This window comes from Xyrauchen texanus, chromosome 24 (assembly GCF_025860055.1).
Source record: "Xyrauchen texanus isolate HMW12.3.18 chromosome 24, RBS_HiC_50CHRs, whole genome shotgun sequence".
Classification (NCBI taxonomy): domain Eukaryota; kingdom Metazoa; phylum Chordata; class Actinopteri; order Cypriniformes; family Catostomidae; genus Xyrauchen; species Xyrauchen texanus.
Genome location: NC_068299.1, coordinates 30,102,618 through 30,120,008, shown reverse-complemented (window position 1 = coordinate 30,120,008; position 17,391 = coordinate 30,102,618). Strand labels below are relative to the sequence as shown.

Below are 17,391 nucleotides of genomic sequence, written 5' to 3'. Positions count from 1 at the left end.
TTATAGCTTCTGAAACAACTGTCCTTTTTGGATGAAAACACGAATCCCTCTTACTTTTAAGCCCCTTTCCTCTAACCACCTGGTTCCATTCTGGTTTGCAGTGACCCAAAAATGGTGTATTTCGCATATGTAATGTTTCGGACGGCGAGGCATTCAAGGGGGACTCCCAGTTGGATGGCTAAAGGTTCAGGAGGCGTCAGCGTTAATATTGCATACACTAGTTGCGGCCCTGTGTAATGCACACTTCTCACAATCCAATTAATCCAATGTCCCACCCTATTTTTTTTTCATTTAGAATAAAATGGGTTGTTCATCGGCAACACAATGTTTCATGTTGACTTGAATTATCCTTCCCTCTAGTTAGTGGCAGACCCTGGAAAAGTCGAAATAGACTTTCTGTGCCTTACATTTATATCTCTGCATGTTGATATCAGGTATACTGAACAAGATTCATGAACTTCTTGTGCATATAAATATAGGCCTATGCATTTATAGTTATTTCCTTTTACAACTGGCAAAATTTAAAAGTCTTGTTTTAGCCTAGAGTTTAATTGACAGGTTAGTAGGTGGTGCTTTGCAGCTGTTTTAACACATTCAAACCATTTTCCATTTACACTATGATCCCAGTGTGGTCACGTGTGTTTTTAATCACTTTCGAATGAGGGTGAAGTGGACAAATCTCAAAACATTTCGGACCCCGTTTACACCCATCTTTAGTGTTGTCTTTTCAAAAGGATTGCCCAAAACACACTTTAATACAAGGTGAAACAGGGCCCTAGAGTGCAAATGTCCTGTTGTGCTGCCTCCATACATGTCCTTCAGATACTGAACTTATTAAATTTCTCTATTCCTCATTCACAGCCTGCTCACTATTCCAGTGAAATGACAAAATAAAATGCAACCAATTGTGACCCTGCCACTTAAATACATCAGGTGACTTTTAAGGATCTGATAGCAAGAGATGTAACTCTACACCAATATATCGCCCAAATTAGGTTGAGGCTGAGCCCACCCCTAACATGTGAAAGTGATGTGATAAAGCAATCTCTTCCATGCAAATCCTAACCAGCTGTGACCACAGTAGTCATTTTATTGGATCTATCATTCATCACGCCACATTTTAAAGAACGTTTAGAATGTATTTCTGTCCAAAATCACACTCATATTAAACATCAAATATGTTCCAATTGGCTGTGATTATGTAGCATAAGTTTTACATTCAGTGTGGACAGACAAATTCCTTGTTATAGCATCTAGCTAGAATACAGTGTTGAAAAGGCTGTAATACACTTAATGGCCTTCATGCCATGAAGAAAACACAGTTTAACAAAGAATAATCATACATTACTTGGCAGTCAACTAATAATACCAATTGACATGCCCGAAAGCCAAAACCAAGGTGGTCTAATACCAAGAAAAAGCTCTCAATAATATTTGCGATTTAAATGTTGCTTGCAATAAAGTAAGTTTCCTGCACAGTTACTTTTCAAAACTTGATCTGACTCTGAATGCTCAAGCAGCCTAATTATCACTTAGAAAACTCTTGATGTTGCTGTAACGATACAAAAAGCACATACTAATCCTAAATATCCTAAAGACCACACCCACAATAACAAATAAATCAATCTGATTGGCTGATAAATCTGACAATCTGACTTTAGATGTCTATTCACTGCTCTGTTGATGCATTCTGTGGAAATTCTGAAGGCCTGACGGGGTGGAGCTCAGACTCACGCGCTGCTTCGGCTAAGGAGCAGGCGATTTGTGAAACAGTTGTCACACTTTGCTTGTAAACATTGAGGAATAAATTCTGATTGGATACATTTTAGTTTTTTGCTATTTCCTTGTATATGAATAAGGAGTGGAAAGCAATTGCAAATACATATGCAAAAATGTCAGTGAGAATGAAAATAAATATTTATTTATCAGGCATGTTATGCCAGCCCTGAGAAATCACCACTGGCAGATTGTGTGGAGGCTGAAAGATCATTCTGCCACAGAGGAACAGAGAAAGTGAATAATCGTGAAATAGACTTTGTGCCTCTTAGCAACAGGACCACTAGGTGCTGCTTGTTCATTGACCACAGAGAGCAAGTTGAGACATAGACCTGGAGGAGTGAATTGAAGAAGAGGGCTGGTTCATTGGCTGTCCTGAAGGCCAGAGTCAAAGCCTTGAAATTGATGAGTGCCAGTTGAGTGAAGAGAAATCAAGAGTGTGGTGAACTCTCTTTGGCCAATTGAAGACCAGACATGCTGCTGTGTTCTGGACCATCTGCAGTGGCTTAATTGTGCTAGCTGGCTGGCCGGCCAACAGGGCATTACAGTAGTCCAGACTTGAAATGACCAGAGCTTGAACCAGGAGCTGTGCAGCATATTCAGACGGGAAAGGTCTGATTTTCCTGATGTTGTAAAGTGCAAACCTGCAAAACTGGGCAGTTGTTGAGATGTTGGCAGTGAAGTTAAGCTAGTTATCCACCACCACTCCCAGGTTCTGGGCTGTCCTGGATTGGGATAGCTTAGTTGAACTAAGATGAATAGAGAGGTTGTGGTCAACAGACAGGTTGGCTGGGTGACGTTCCTTCATCAAAGCCAAGATTTTCGAGAAGTAGGCAGAGTTACGAGCTGATGTGATGAGGTCATCAGGCTGGAACGACAGGTAGAGCTGCGTATCATCTGCGTGGCAGTGGTAGATAAAGCCATGTGCCTTAAGCTGTGGCTCAGGTGGTAGAGCGGGTCGGCTGCCAATAGCAGGGTTGGCGGTTCGATTCCCAGCCCACATGACTCCACATGCCGAAGTGTCCTTGGCCAAGAAACTGAACCCCAAGTTGCACCCAATGGCAGGCTAGCACCTTGCATTGCAGCTCTGCCGCCATTGGTGTATGAGTGTGAATGTGTGTGTGAATAGGTGATTGGGACACAGGGTAAAGTGCTTTGGTAACCGCTAATGTTAAAAAAAAAAGACCATTTAACATTTAAAGATTGATCAGGGTGATGTAGTGTAGATTGAGAAGAAGAGAAAAATTCACAGAAATTATATTTGCATGCAAAAAGATCAATAGAATCAATAGGAAAAATCTCTGATATATAAAGTTAAGTCTGTCTCATAGTATCGGAAAGGCCTTCACATTGTCTTACCTTAGCTCATTGTGATTGGCTGAAGCCAGGTCACATTGGACAAAGCACTTCAAACTCTGAGACAAAAGAAAGGTCTGGATCCCTCTCATTGCCAAACAGCCATGGCCCCAAGAGGTACGTTAGTTATCAGTTAACCACATCTCCATCTCTGGAAAGACCACAGAGAGGGCTTATTCCCACCATGGCTCAGCCATCAAACTAACTGAAAACAGAATATTTTCCCACTGCCCAGAAAAAAATGTGCCTGCTGTTTGTAAACTACGAGCACTTTCCGTGAACCGGTTATAAAATTGAGCCTAAAACATAAATGGTCAGTGAAAAGAGGTGCTTCACCTTCAGAAATAGTTAACCTCAAGAGTTCAAGCTAAATATTATGTTAATATGAGCTGTTATATTTACTATACTATTAACTATGTACTACTAATGTTGAATTCTATGTTTTTATACTTCCAAATATGAAGCACTTTGAGCTGCATTTTATGTACGAAAGGCACAATACAAATCCAATTTATTATTATTATTATTTTACAACCAAGAATTATATGTGATTTTACACCCAAGATTTTACCTTGTTTCCAAAATTGTAAACATATCTAAAAGCAGTTTAGTTCTGCTATCATTTAATATGAGCAAGCTATTTTGGGACAAAATTTTGGTTTGTTGTTATTGTTAAACACTTGTTTAAAACTTTACATGCTCGGTTAATTGTATGTTAAATAATACTTGTTCTTACATTTATTATAATTCTAAAGCACACAAGAATTGTTTCAAGGATTTGTGCATCTAAAACTGAACAAAAGTAAATTACAAGTGTAACATAATTGTGGAAAGTGTCTGTGACTTTATCAGGTACTTTTATATAAAGAATATATGTTTTTTTAAAAAACAGTTAAACATTGCAAAGCATTAGATAGAATTATTTTTTATTTCCTCTATTTCTATACCCACCAAAACCTGTGTTTGACGTGAGGTTGAGTTATGTGGATGACTGTTCAGCAATTTTGAATACATGTTGATTATTAGGTGTTTACAATTGGTGGATTCAACTGAGCTGAATCCAGAGCGGACTGTTTTCAACACAGAAACACAAAGACGACAAAGGGAAAAACAGGAAACCAGTAGGTGAAGCTGCACTGGTATTCTTTCTTTTATTCTCCAAACCACAGTTCTTGGGGTGCAAAGCTAGAGCAATTTTAAGAAATTCTTTCTTATCTTATTTTTTTTTTAGGAGAAACAGCAGAGTTTTAAGTTTGCACACCCATTGCTGCATAACCACAAAGTAGCTCTTTCCACGAGCAATGTTAAAAAAGTTTTGTCAGTACTATTTGGACGTACCAAAGCAATAAAAGTGTGCAAAAAGGATTGGTGAGGAAATGATTCACTCATTTATCCGCATGGACACACATATACTCAAATGCAAACGCACACATGCACCCACACCCCCGCAGAATGTTTAAGACAAAAGCACAACCTCCACATTTTCAGAACCACTCATCTAAATCAAGGGAAATTATGCTAATAAAGCATCTCATTATTCAGAACTCACAGAATCAGTCATTGACATAGCATCATTATAGATCTATTCACAAACACAGATTGGATTTCATGAAAAGGGAGCTTCTCATTCCCCACACTTTTCACCATTTATTATTATATTTAAGGAAATCTATACTTGTAGAGCTTCTGCAGTCATTTCATGCAAAGTACTGGGCATTTAAGATGAAGGTAGGGGTTTCCTGGTGGGACAGTGGTGACCATTCTTGACAGAGGTGCCTTGTGTCCATAAGTTGGTGAGCTCCAGGCACCACGACTGCTCCTAGAAATGGAACACTTAATGAAACTGGGAAGGATCAAAGTAAAGATAATGACTGATATTGACCAGTTCTTTGAAAAGCTTGGGGTCTTAAAGACGCTATTCACTTGCTTCAAACAATGGCAACTTGTTAAAAAAACTACATGTACTGCACTTACATGCACAAACATTTTCCAATAATAATTAGAATTTTGCCATATTCATTTTTGAAATTTTAGGCTTAAAGTTTTCTAGAATTATGAAAAAGACTGCTGGCATATGTCTGTATTACAGTAATCAGAATTTGGGGTCATGTAAATGCCTTATTTGGAATATGCTCTTTTGTTATTGTTACAATGGACATGAACAAAAACTAATCATTTAATAAAATCACTGTAGAATTTCAAAAAAATGCAGCAAAAAGAATTTAATAAAAATGATTGCCAATATTCCAAGAGAAGAAGTGCAGGCAATTCGCCATGGGTTCCCTCGAGAATTTCCGATGAGTTTTTATAATGGGGTTTTACAATTTATGAATAAAATATGGTCTGTGGTAAACATTACTTGAAAATATTTGGACATTTTGTTCAACAACATACAGTAAATTACACACAATTGTAGCTCATATGTGAATTTTGAAGCTGTCAACAAGTTGTTAACTATCACAAGCATGTGAGTTGACATGCCTGACCAAACAGAAAACCGTTGTGGTCCTCATTTACTGTAGCAACTTGTTAGCAAAATAAAAATGAATTAAAAATTCACATTTGAGCTAATTTATGTTGTAGAATAAAACAACCAGGTATCTTTAAATATTGTTCTCCACATACCTTATTTTACTCATAAATCCAAAATTACCATTATAAAAACCCATAGGAAAATCCTAGGGGAATCCATGGGTTAAAAATACCAATTCCATTCCAGATTTTTATACTACAACCTGAAAAGCTATACAGTATTATAATGTATTTTTTTTCATACAGCCTCATGTGATTAAGTGTTGTAAATGCTTCAGGGGTATGAAAACAGTTTGGAGACATAAGAGTTAGCACCAAATAAGGAGGAGGGGAGAGTTAGGGGAAGTTGTTAAGGTGCTGACATTCTGCTGTAAGGAAAAGAGATGGGAGGCCTGTTTTATCGGCAAAGGAAACAGATTTCAGCAAGCCAGTGACTCCAGGAAAATGGATTTGGGTTGAGTAAAAACCACGATTACCACCGGCATCAAGAACAGCTAAGCTTTCGATAGGGCCATCTGGAGAGGTCTGCTCCAAAAAGACGGTAAACCAGCTATTCTGGGGCCCAGCTAGGAAACAGGTTTTCAAAAAAAACACCCAGTCCCTGGGTGAGGAGTTTGGTTTTCCTCCAGTGCTTCTCTCAAACACCTCCTCCTCTTTCTTCCTCTTTGCTCGAGCTGCAGACGTCTCATTCCTACTCATTCTGAAAGCTGAGGATGTTTGCCGTTGCAGACTAGAGGGTGGAAGAGTGCTGCAGGGCTGACTTTGTTCCCGTTAGTGTCTGTCTGATTTGACTCTTCAGAAACCCACAGAAAAGAACAAGTTTTGATGATTCTACCATGAGTTTTGCTGCTTTTCAACATCGATGGAGAATTCAAATCTTCCACTTTTGATCTGTAATGGGTCTCTTCGTCCTGTATGCATTTGTAAAACTTTGTTCAGCCTTACACATCATGTTTAAGTGCTCTAAGTGATGCTCTAATGCTTTATGTCTATGCTCTGTGGGTGTATGATGCTTTTTGTTCAAACACCTCCAGCCATAAGCACATGTTGAGGAGTGCTGAAGAGTAGTAAATCTAGGGCAGGCGAAGAGCTCAGCCTCAAACAGAAGGGGGACATGCAGGAGTTCAAAAAAAATTAAAATATAAAATCTTGACAGTGCAGATACTAAGATAGCAATAGAGAAAGAAAAGATCTGAAGATAAAGGTTTGCAATGCTTAAGGGAAACGCCTCTTCAGAGTGATCCTATGAGCTGACTGTTACAGAGCATGCTTATGACTATATATTATAAGCTGATATAAATCTATGCAATGACATAAATTGCTTGATTAGTTACCCCACTTACAATGCTTTTCATTCACTATAAGTTCATTATTTAATAATCGTTAAATTGAGGAATATAATTAAAAAAATATATATATTTAGTGCTCAAATAAGCTAATATAGAAGATTTAACAACAAACACAATTTTTGTAAATTTTATGACAACGATGGAGAGAAAATTAATTTACGTTTTTCTCAATCGCTTTGGCTCATTTTTGTAAATAGCCTTAACATTCTCCAAACAGCATTACAACTGTTTTAATATTTAATTATTAAATTTAAAAACATTTAATTCATGCTTCAAAAGCTAGTTATTGTGTCAGTAAATTGCCAATGCCACCAAAATGAATGAATAAATAAATAAATTGTCATCGTGTGAGCCGTACTGGTCAAAATGTTCAGATGTTTTTCACCATGGCAGTCAACCCTGGAAATGTGTGTTATTTACAAATTAAAATTTTGTTCAAAATTTGTTGACACTGAACACTGCTTACTGTACTATACAAGAATGCCAGTTTTGTCTAGTTGAATGCTATTGTGTATCGCACAGATCTTTTTAGATACCGATTTCAACAGTAGGTAAAAGTTTACTAGGAAAAGTCAATATTGTACAATACTGTAGTGCACAGAAAAAGGATATGCATGTTTGTATATATACACAAATATTTTTGTGTTACATGTAATCAGAAAATTCACATTTGCATGTCAATTTTTACACATTTCTTGCATGTAAAGTCAAATATAGTGAACAGAAAATTGCCACAAAATGATATCCATGCACAAAAAAAACAACAACAACAACTCAACAATGAAAAAAACCTGCGGTAGTTCTGTAAAAAACAATAAATTGTACCTCCTCACAGTACGTAACACTACAAGTTCCCATCTTCTTGGTGGACATCCTGTCGCTCTTTTTGGTCTGGCCAGAGATTTAGCAGACCTTACAAATACTCCATGTCATTGATATTTCATATTTATGGAAGATACATGTATGTCTGACAGATTTTGATAATTGAATGGATAATTTTGCATGTGATGGCTCACACGCATGAAAGAATGTTTATAAGTAGTGAAGAGTTTGACAGTTTCACTGTGAATCAACTAATCAGTTTTGCCTCAACTCATCACCCATGTGCATTTAGACATTGTGCAAATTGTAGACAATTGTACTTACTCTTTTGCACACGTGCCAAAACTGATGTGAACAAGAAACGAATTGTTCAGACATTTGAACATATTGTTTTGAAAAAATAATTCTCATTCGAGAATTGAGCCAAACGATTGAGAAAAAGTGTAATATATAGCAATGCTGCCACCTGCTGAGACAAGCCGTCCTACAGTGTGGTGGAATGTTCATTAGTTTATTAATAAATTAATAGATTAATTACATTAACAAATGAATACATTATCATTATTATTATTATTATTATTTGGTGAATCTCAGGAAAACACATTCTGGAAATTATATTTTGCATAAAGAGCATGTTTAGAGACATTATGTTATTATTTATTTATTTTTCATTGTGACATAATGTCACTGACATTATGTTGGCTTTGTTGTGAAATAAGACACTATTGTCCTGACTGTATATAGATTGATTTTATAAGTATATAAATGGACCTGTTATAGTCAGATTTCACAATGTTTTCATACTACGACACCACACTACGTGTACTATTACTTGAAAAGTAGTACGAATATTTTAAGTGTCTTTAAGTATATAAAAATGTATATTTAGATGCTTGATGCATCTTCAGTGCATTTTGTTTCAACACTAATACACAGGTGTGAAACAGAGGTCAGCAGAAAGGCTGAAATGACTTACCCTGCTGTCAGTGGTGGATGTGGCAAAGAAGGCAAACGAACAGCTGACTTCTGTGGTCTATCAAACTGGGCTTTTCCAGTGTAGCCAGGTATAGTAGGTCGGCTAGAGAAAACAAAACAACCGATTTATAAATCCTGGTTATACAGAATGTTTATTTGGTATATGCAGATACTCAGAGCAGATTCATACTAGCTTGTAGGGGTGTGGTGAGGCACTGTAGTCCGCAGGACTGTCAGAGGAATGAAGTCTTCATTAGGGTTGTCCACACTATCCATGTTCTCAGAGCCCACCGTGCCACTGTGCAGTATAACAAGACCACAAATATCATTCAAAATCTTAATGCATATATTAGACATTGACTGTGACTCATTAATAGGTAACCAACTATATAAAACACAGCAATTATAGTAATTTATTTTGTTTGAGGAATGAATAACTTAAAGATGTGCTGAGGCAGGGTCATTTCTGTAATAAATATCTCTGCATTTGCTTACCAGTATAAAGGGATATGGCCTGATTTTGGGCATGGGCTGGTGCTAGAAGTTAAAAATAAACAGTCAGAAAAAACAATTTATACACAGAGATGTAGAAATAGATGTACAGTATAGATATACAGGTTCAGCATTGCCTTATTAAATGCAGAACGATAATATTGTATCTGTTCCAAATGCTGTACCTATAAATTCAGTAACTAAGTCTAAAACCATCGAAACATTATTCAAATCACTTACAAGCTTATGGGTTTCATTGCGTTAAATGTGGCACGCAATTGATGTTTGTTCCAGTGGGATCCAATGGCCTGAAAGCATGGAAAATGCTCTCAAAATGTTGTGGTGAAAGCAGAAACTCACCGGTTTTAATAAGAAACTACACTCTGAATAAAATAGACTGACCTGCCATAGCTCAGGCCTGCTGTGGAATCTCTTCAGCATGAAACGTTGACTCACAGGGTCAGGCATTTTCTCCAGAGAAGTTGTGGGTGGTTTGTGGCGAGGGGGTAACTTTGAGTCCCAGTCCACATCCTCATAACTTCTGTACACAGCATCTCCCCAAAATCACATACAGTAAGGGATAGGCTAATACAGTCAGCCATAACAATGGACATTAAATTTCGATTTAATGAGAAGACCATGAAGTGATGCTAGAGATATGAAGCTTGCACAGCTATCTAGGTAACTGGTTTAGCTGTTATTATATAGAAAATTTGACCAAAGAATGAAGTGAATGACCAATCAGAATCAAGTGTTCCAGAGAGCCGTGTAATTATAATAAAAAACAATATGGAAATAATCAGTATGTATCAGACATGGCCCCATTTTATAATGAAAATCATTCATTTTAACTTATAATCACTGGACCAATACAAACAAATGGAACAAAAAGCATTTGAAAAGTGAAAAATTAGCAAGTTGAGGGAGCCATGGGAAATACATTGTAGTGATAGATGTAGATGTAGAGAGTGTTTAGAACAACAAATCAAACCGTTGTGCTGTAGAAGTGTAGCTGTATCGTTGAGCTGCCTTCTGTATAGTATCAGAGAGAATTGAAGATCTTGGATCCTATGACAAAGACATACGGGAAAAAGAGAACATTAAACATCTGCATACTCTGCCAAATAAGAGAATGACAAAACAAGGATGTTTAAAACACAAGTTAAGATTTAAGGCACTGAGCATGTATGTTAATGTTAAAGGGATAGTTCACCTAAAAAATGAAAATTCTCTCATTGTTTACTCACCCTCATGCGATCCCAGATGTGTATGGCTTTCTTTCTTGTGCTGAACACAAATGAAGGTTTTTAGAATATACTACAGTTCTGTAGGTCCATACAATACAAATGAATGGGTGCCAAAATTTTGAATCTCCAAAATCCACATGACTCCAGTGGTTTAATCCATGTCCTCTGAAGCGATATGATAGGTGTGGGTGAGAAACAGATCAATATTTTAAGTCCTTTTTCCTTCACCTTCACTTTCTCCTTATTCTGCTTTTTGCAGTTACCATATTTGTGCATATCGCACCCCCACTGGGCAAGGAGGAGAATTTATGACCATAAATGACTAAATATTGATCTGTTTCTCACCCACACCTGTCATATCATGTCTGAACACATGGATTTAACCACTGGAGTCTTATGGATTACTTTTATGCTGTTTTTTGTTTTATATTTTTGGCACCCATTCATTTGCATAGTAAGGACCTACAGAGCTGAAATAATTTCTAAAAATCTTAATTTGTGTTCTGCAGAAGAAAGAAAGCCTTTTACATCTGGGATGGCATGAGGGTGAGTAAATGAAGATAATTATCCCTTTAAATGATTACTGACCACATTTTCACTGCTGTCCTGAGAGTGGGGTTTAAGACTCTTCACACTTGTCCAACCTGCTGGCACAAAGAAGATGGAATAAGTAAATACTTATTTAATGATTTGTTTTTTCTGGTCCTATAATTTGATTGGACAAGAGATGTTCCAAGAGTGCTAGAGTGCTAATAATTCTCATTGACCTTTTCTGGAAAATAGTGTCTTTTATTTTATGAGTGAATCATTCAACTGACGTAACTGATTTGTTAAAATGTATAAGACCCATTTATAGTGTACTGAACTTCATTCAATCGTGGACAGTGTTTACACATGTTTTAAATGAGTTTTATTAACTGAAAAAGAATATGTAATCTTAGTTAGGGGTGGTAGCCAGTGTCTTTTTACTGAGCTACCCAGGACCCCAAATAATATATAATCTTAACTCAAATCCTTTGTGTAGAAGGAACCTAATTAAATTAGGTAATCCTAACAGTTACATTAAGTTCAATTGGTTACATGGATTTTTGAGTAATGTGAACAAGGAAGGATTCAGTAAACCTACAAATTATGAACGTTTTTATTTCTTAGCCTATTCGAAAATTATTAAGAATGATACTATAAAATACAGCATGTTGTTTGCTAAATGTAATAGTTATACTTTTATATCATAATTTTACTGAAGTAAAAACAAAATATTTAAATATTTTATGATTTTTTTTTTTTTTTACATTAAATTTAATATTTTATTTGCAGTCCTTATAAAGAATCAGTAATGGTAGCTTTTGTTAAATTTAGTTTACACACATTTTTCACAGTTTATATTTCTCTGAAATTATCTGCGGCACCTGTGGTTCCCCAGACCCCAGTTTACAGAACAGTTTGTTGAACTGTTATAGAAAAGCAATATCACACTCGCAATGGTTCCGTTCATCCACATGACTGTGATTACCTCTGGAACAACAACACTATTCCGAGTGTCATATTGCTTAATTGTTATGTACTCAATTTACAATCGCTGTCCACTGCCAAGCTTAAGTTACAAAACAAAATAGTTGCAATTACCTCCAAGTTTTGCCCTCAACGCTGCCTCTGATTTCTTTCTAGAATTCCACTTTTTGTGCTCAGATGTGTCATACTGCACAGCTGAAGGTCTGATTGGAGGAGTCTGAGGCCTGTCTCTCGCTCCAGCCGGAACCCACAGATCGGACGGAGTGTAAACTCTATTGATGAATGGGGTTCTGCTCTTTGCCTCCAGATGCACCTGTGTCCCTGCACTCAGTTGACCAGAGCACGGATCTATTAGTGGCACATCGTCACGCATCGGCACCAGATGAGCGTTTTCATCAGGCCACTGGGCTTGTGGATTTAACTTGGCGAATGCCCGTCTGTCTTTCCTGACCATGCTGTCAAAGTCATACCTCCCCTCTGGACCTCTCTCACAGGGCAAATTCATGCGTCTGCACAGCCACTGACTCACTTCATCTGAATCCACACAGGGCGCCCTGAGGAGTCTTACACAGTACATCGCAGGACCAGATTCCCCCTCCATTAATTATTTATAGTATAATAGCAAAAAATGAATTAACTTTTAGAAATATATTTTCAATGATGTTGCATCTCTCTTCTTGCTAAGGTCGGGTAAGGGATTATGCAGATAGAATCCACAGGTGTCAACATCAGCGTCAGCTGTTGCCAGGAGACAGTGCCATTAGTCTGTCTTTAGATTGCCTTCTCTGTCACTGCAGTCAGCAGGGGGTCAAATTACTGTCATGGATCTCTGTAAACGGACACACACAGGGACTCAGAAAACTCATTGTTGAATTGAATAACAAGCACTTCTGTTTTGCCATCTATTTTGAACAGAAAAATGTGAAACAGTTTAATGGAATGATTATTAATGATTTGAATAGTAGGTCTTATGATTTGATTGCAGGTATGCAGAAATGTGACAACTAAAAGCAAGAATAGGCTGCAGTCACTAGGTGGAGCTCTAGATCTGATAAAATGACACTTGTCTCCTGCACTTGTATACACACACACACACAGACGCGCACACACAGAAAAGCATAAACACAAACATACACACACACACACACAGAAACACACACACACACAATCATACTCACGCGTACGCACACAAACATCACACACACACAAACATTCACACACACAGAAACACACACACACACACTCATACTCACACGCGTACGCACACAAACATACACACACACACACACAAACATTCACACATACACATATTCACACACACACACACACACACACACACATTCACACATACACACACATTCACACATACACAAACACACAAACAAACAAACATACACACACATTCACACATACACACAAACATACACATATTCACACACACACTCACATTCACACATACACAAACACGCACAAACATTCACACATACACATTTTCACACACACACACACACACACACACACACACACACACACACACACACACACACACACACACACACACAAACAAATATAAACACACACACACAAACATACACACACACACACACATACACACACATTCACACATACACAAACACAAACAAATATAAACACACATTCACACAAACACACACAAACATACACACACACACACACACAAACATACACACACATTCACACATACACAAACACACACAAACATACACACAAATTCACACATACACAAACACACACAAACATACACACAAATTCACACATACACATATTCATACACAAACATACACACATTCATACACAAACACACACAAACATACACACACATTCACACATACACAAACACACACAAACATACACACAAATTCACACATACACATATTCATACACAAACATACACACATTCATACACAAACACACACATTCATACACAAACACACACAAACATACACACACACAAACACACACGCACTCACACACACACTCAAACACACAAACATGATGGTGGGGAGTCTCATTGACTTCTCATGCTCTTACATTAAGATACATATAATTACTTTACTCTAACCCTACCACTTGCAGATATCTTGTGGCATTTTAACACATGAATTAAGATATTATTTAATAATAAATTCCCCCCACAATGTAGGTTTTCAGATTTATACTTTAGATTTATTCAGGAAATGTTAATCCCCCTACAAAGAGATAAACAAGACTACACATGCACAGCAGCTCAAATAAGTAACACACAATACCTTCAGTTAAATCAAATTGCATTTTTGCCCAGTTCAACCTTTTCAAGTCATCATGACACAAAAATTTCGGTATTAATATTCCTAAGTATTAACTGGTAACACAATACGGTTCCATTTGTTAACATTAGTTAATGCATTAGGTTTCATGAACAAACAACGAACAATATATATTACATATTTTATTTATCTCAGTTAATGTTAGTTAATACAAATACAGTTGTTCATTATTAGTTTGTTCATAGTGCATTAACTAATGTTAACAAATACAAATTTTGATTTAAAAAATGTATAGTATATATTAACATTTAAATGACCTAAGATTAATAAATACTTAATTAATATTGCTTATTGTAAGTTCATGACAAATAATGCTGTTAACTAATGTTTACAAATTGAACCTTATTGTAAAGTGTTACCTATACTTTTTCTGTGATTGATTCAGCCCTAACTGCTCAACATAAACTCCTATCAAACTTCAGCATTAGATGTGCTATCTATTTTAGTTTTTGTACACATTATGCTTTTTGATCAATTAAGATTAAAGTTTGAAAATCTCTCATTGACTTACATTGATACAATGTCCAGCATTCAAATTGTAACTGACATTGATGATGTCATGGAACTGCAATTGTTTTTTAAACATCTATTTGCATACTGAATTGTGATTGGTCTTGACTTCCTTGCATATATTTAACCAATGCTGAGAAGATGGCCTTCATTATGAACTTCATGGCTGTGATTAATTGGGATGTAAAAGCTCAGACCATACATGATTAAAATTAATTTCTCATGATTTAAAAATATTTCCTAGTTGAAAACCATGACTTATTATAATATACAGAAGCCATGAACCACAAGGTAAAAAAAAAAAAAAAAAAAATTTATAAATATTCAAATATTGTTGGTCTGTCTAAACTACAGTTAGACAGTTACGCCAATGTGAAATGCTCATCCCAAACAAAGTGGTGTGGGGTGAAGAATCACCTATATCGCTCGGTTCGGTTGTACATTTAAATTATGTTAGTTTACATTTTCGTTTTGGTGTTAAGGGGTTCATGGTAATGTTAATGCATTAGTCAGTAGACTAAACGCAGATTCAACCAATGGAGATATAACGGGAGATACTTTCAGAGATTGAAAGAGACTTTTAAGAAACTATGTTTTTAAATTTAATTGTATCACATTAACACATTTTCCACCCAATTTATCAAAACTATTTAAGGTGAAATAATTAAGAGAAATCATTAAAAGCATAATATTACATGTTTACTGATAGTGACATCTGGTGGCCAAGATTGGTACCACATTCCTTTTTTTGAAGAGAAAAAAAAAATTAGGAGAGAGAGAAAAAAAATAAGAGAGAAATGAACATTGTTGAAGAGAGGAAAACATTTAAGACAGGCTCAGGAAGGAACTGAGACAATTATTTTATTTTATTTTTTACCGGTTTTTTTTTTCCACCTTGCGGTTTCAGGGCTTCCGTAACAATGTATGTATGCAGCTAAAAAAATACTTTTTAAGTTTACCAATTAATGTTTTTAAAAGTAAGTTTTGGACAGCATTCTGTATGCAAAAAAAAATATTTCTGGCATAATCCTGAGTTCATGGTATTGTTCAGATGACTACAAGGGGGGTTTTATGCTCACTGAAGCAAAAAGTTTTTCATACAGTCTGCTTGAGTGGCCAAAGATTAGTAGATGCTTGGCGTGATAAAACGGTCCAATTCAATATTCTTTTTAATATCAGTTTAGAAAAACAGCTCTGTCATTAATGTGGCTGTGTGTATTTGTTATTTGATGAGAATGCCCTTGTATATCTGGGAAGCGCAATGTGGTACTGATGACGGTAATATACGTTGATTGCTAACGTTAAACATGGGCATTAGTTAACATAAATACCCGATAAACATTCAGAGAGAGCTATACGGGCTGAACAAGTTGGGTTAAAATAGTCCAATAGAGTTATTTGAACCACCACCCTACCAGATAATTATGTCGAAAAATATCACAGTTCCAGGTCAACAGTTACACAGCAGTACTGTGGGGGTTCAGATTAAGACTTTTTCTTTAATAATTCATAGTCTTTTACAGCACTTTGTTTCCTGATTAGATGACAGTTGGATCATGTTGCTCAAACTTTTACTGCAGAAAACAGACCGTACTCTGGGTCTTATTTGACTCAACATAACCTTAAACATAAAGTTATAATATTGAATCTTATGTGTGAGTGCAGAATTTCCTTGTGGCATTTGAACAGAGCAGCAGTATCAGGACTTGTATTGGAACACAATTATTAATGTTTAAAAGAACCACTAAGGAACTAGACCAGAAAAGTCGGCGATATAAGGTTGAATGTTTCATCTCCTAAAATCTGTCTATACTTTCCAAATTTCTGAACAATTTTTACAAATATTTATTTTGTATAATTTGTTACATTTGTGTATTTGCCTTGTGTGTTTATTTAAAAATACATGTATGGAAGAGCTTTGGTGAAACAAAACAATATGTAAAAGTGTTATCCTCTGGAGAGATTTATTTCCCTTAATAAAGAAGAAGGAAAGATGCCCATTAAGATCTAACACGGACCAAATGTTTTTTTAAGGGTTAATTTAATTAATCGAGGGCATTTGACAATTATTTAACAGTCATTTAAAGTTATTTATGCTTTAATTTGCACTCCATCACACTTTCTCTCAGTAAAGCACCGCCTGTGTGTTTGAAGACGCACAAACAACTGCAGTGGTGTTTGTAGAGACGTAAACAAATTCCTCTGTAAACAATTAAGAATTAATGGATACCTCTAGGCCTTAAAATGAAGCAGAGGACGGCACAAGTTCTATAAAATATTTTGCTCTTGAACGAACTCCATCTAAAACACAGCCTTTGATTTGTGTTATTTGTCTTTCAGGGTCTGCATTTGCACTAATTAGCCAAATTAAACCTGACAAAAACAGTGTGATGACATTTTTGCAACACCATTGGTAAAAGGCTCCACGGGCATCTGGGTGAACTGCTGTTGGATGATCCGTGAGAGAGGAGCCCC

General features: G+C 36.3%; 1 protein-coding gene across 1 annotated transcript in view; it reads right to left on the bottom strand.

Annotated features, from left to right (window-relative positions):
* Positions 1-4,824: 4,824 nt before the first annotated feature.
* LOC127617751 (spermatogenesis-associated protein 48) overlaps positions 4,825-17,391 on the bottom strand; it is a 27,714-nt gene continuing 15,147 nt past the window's right edge. Inside the window, 9 exon segments of the mRNA XM_052089832.1 lie at positions 4,825-4,951; positions 8,812-8,913; positions 9,001-9,108; positions 9,306-9,347; positions 9,543-9,610; positions 9,705-9,843; positions 10,294-10,370; positions 11,138-11,193; positions 12,176-12,799. Coding sequence (XP_051945792.1) covers positions 4,825-4,951; positions 8,812-8,913; positions 9,001-9,108; positions 9,306-9,347; positions 9,543-9,610; positions 9,705-9,843; positions 10,294-10,370; positions 11,138-11,193; positions 12,176-12,799 — 1,343 coding nt within the window.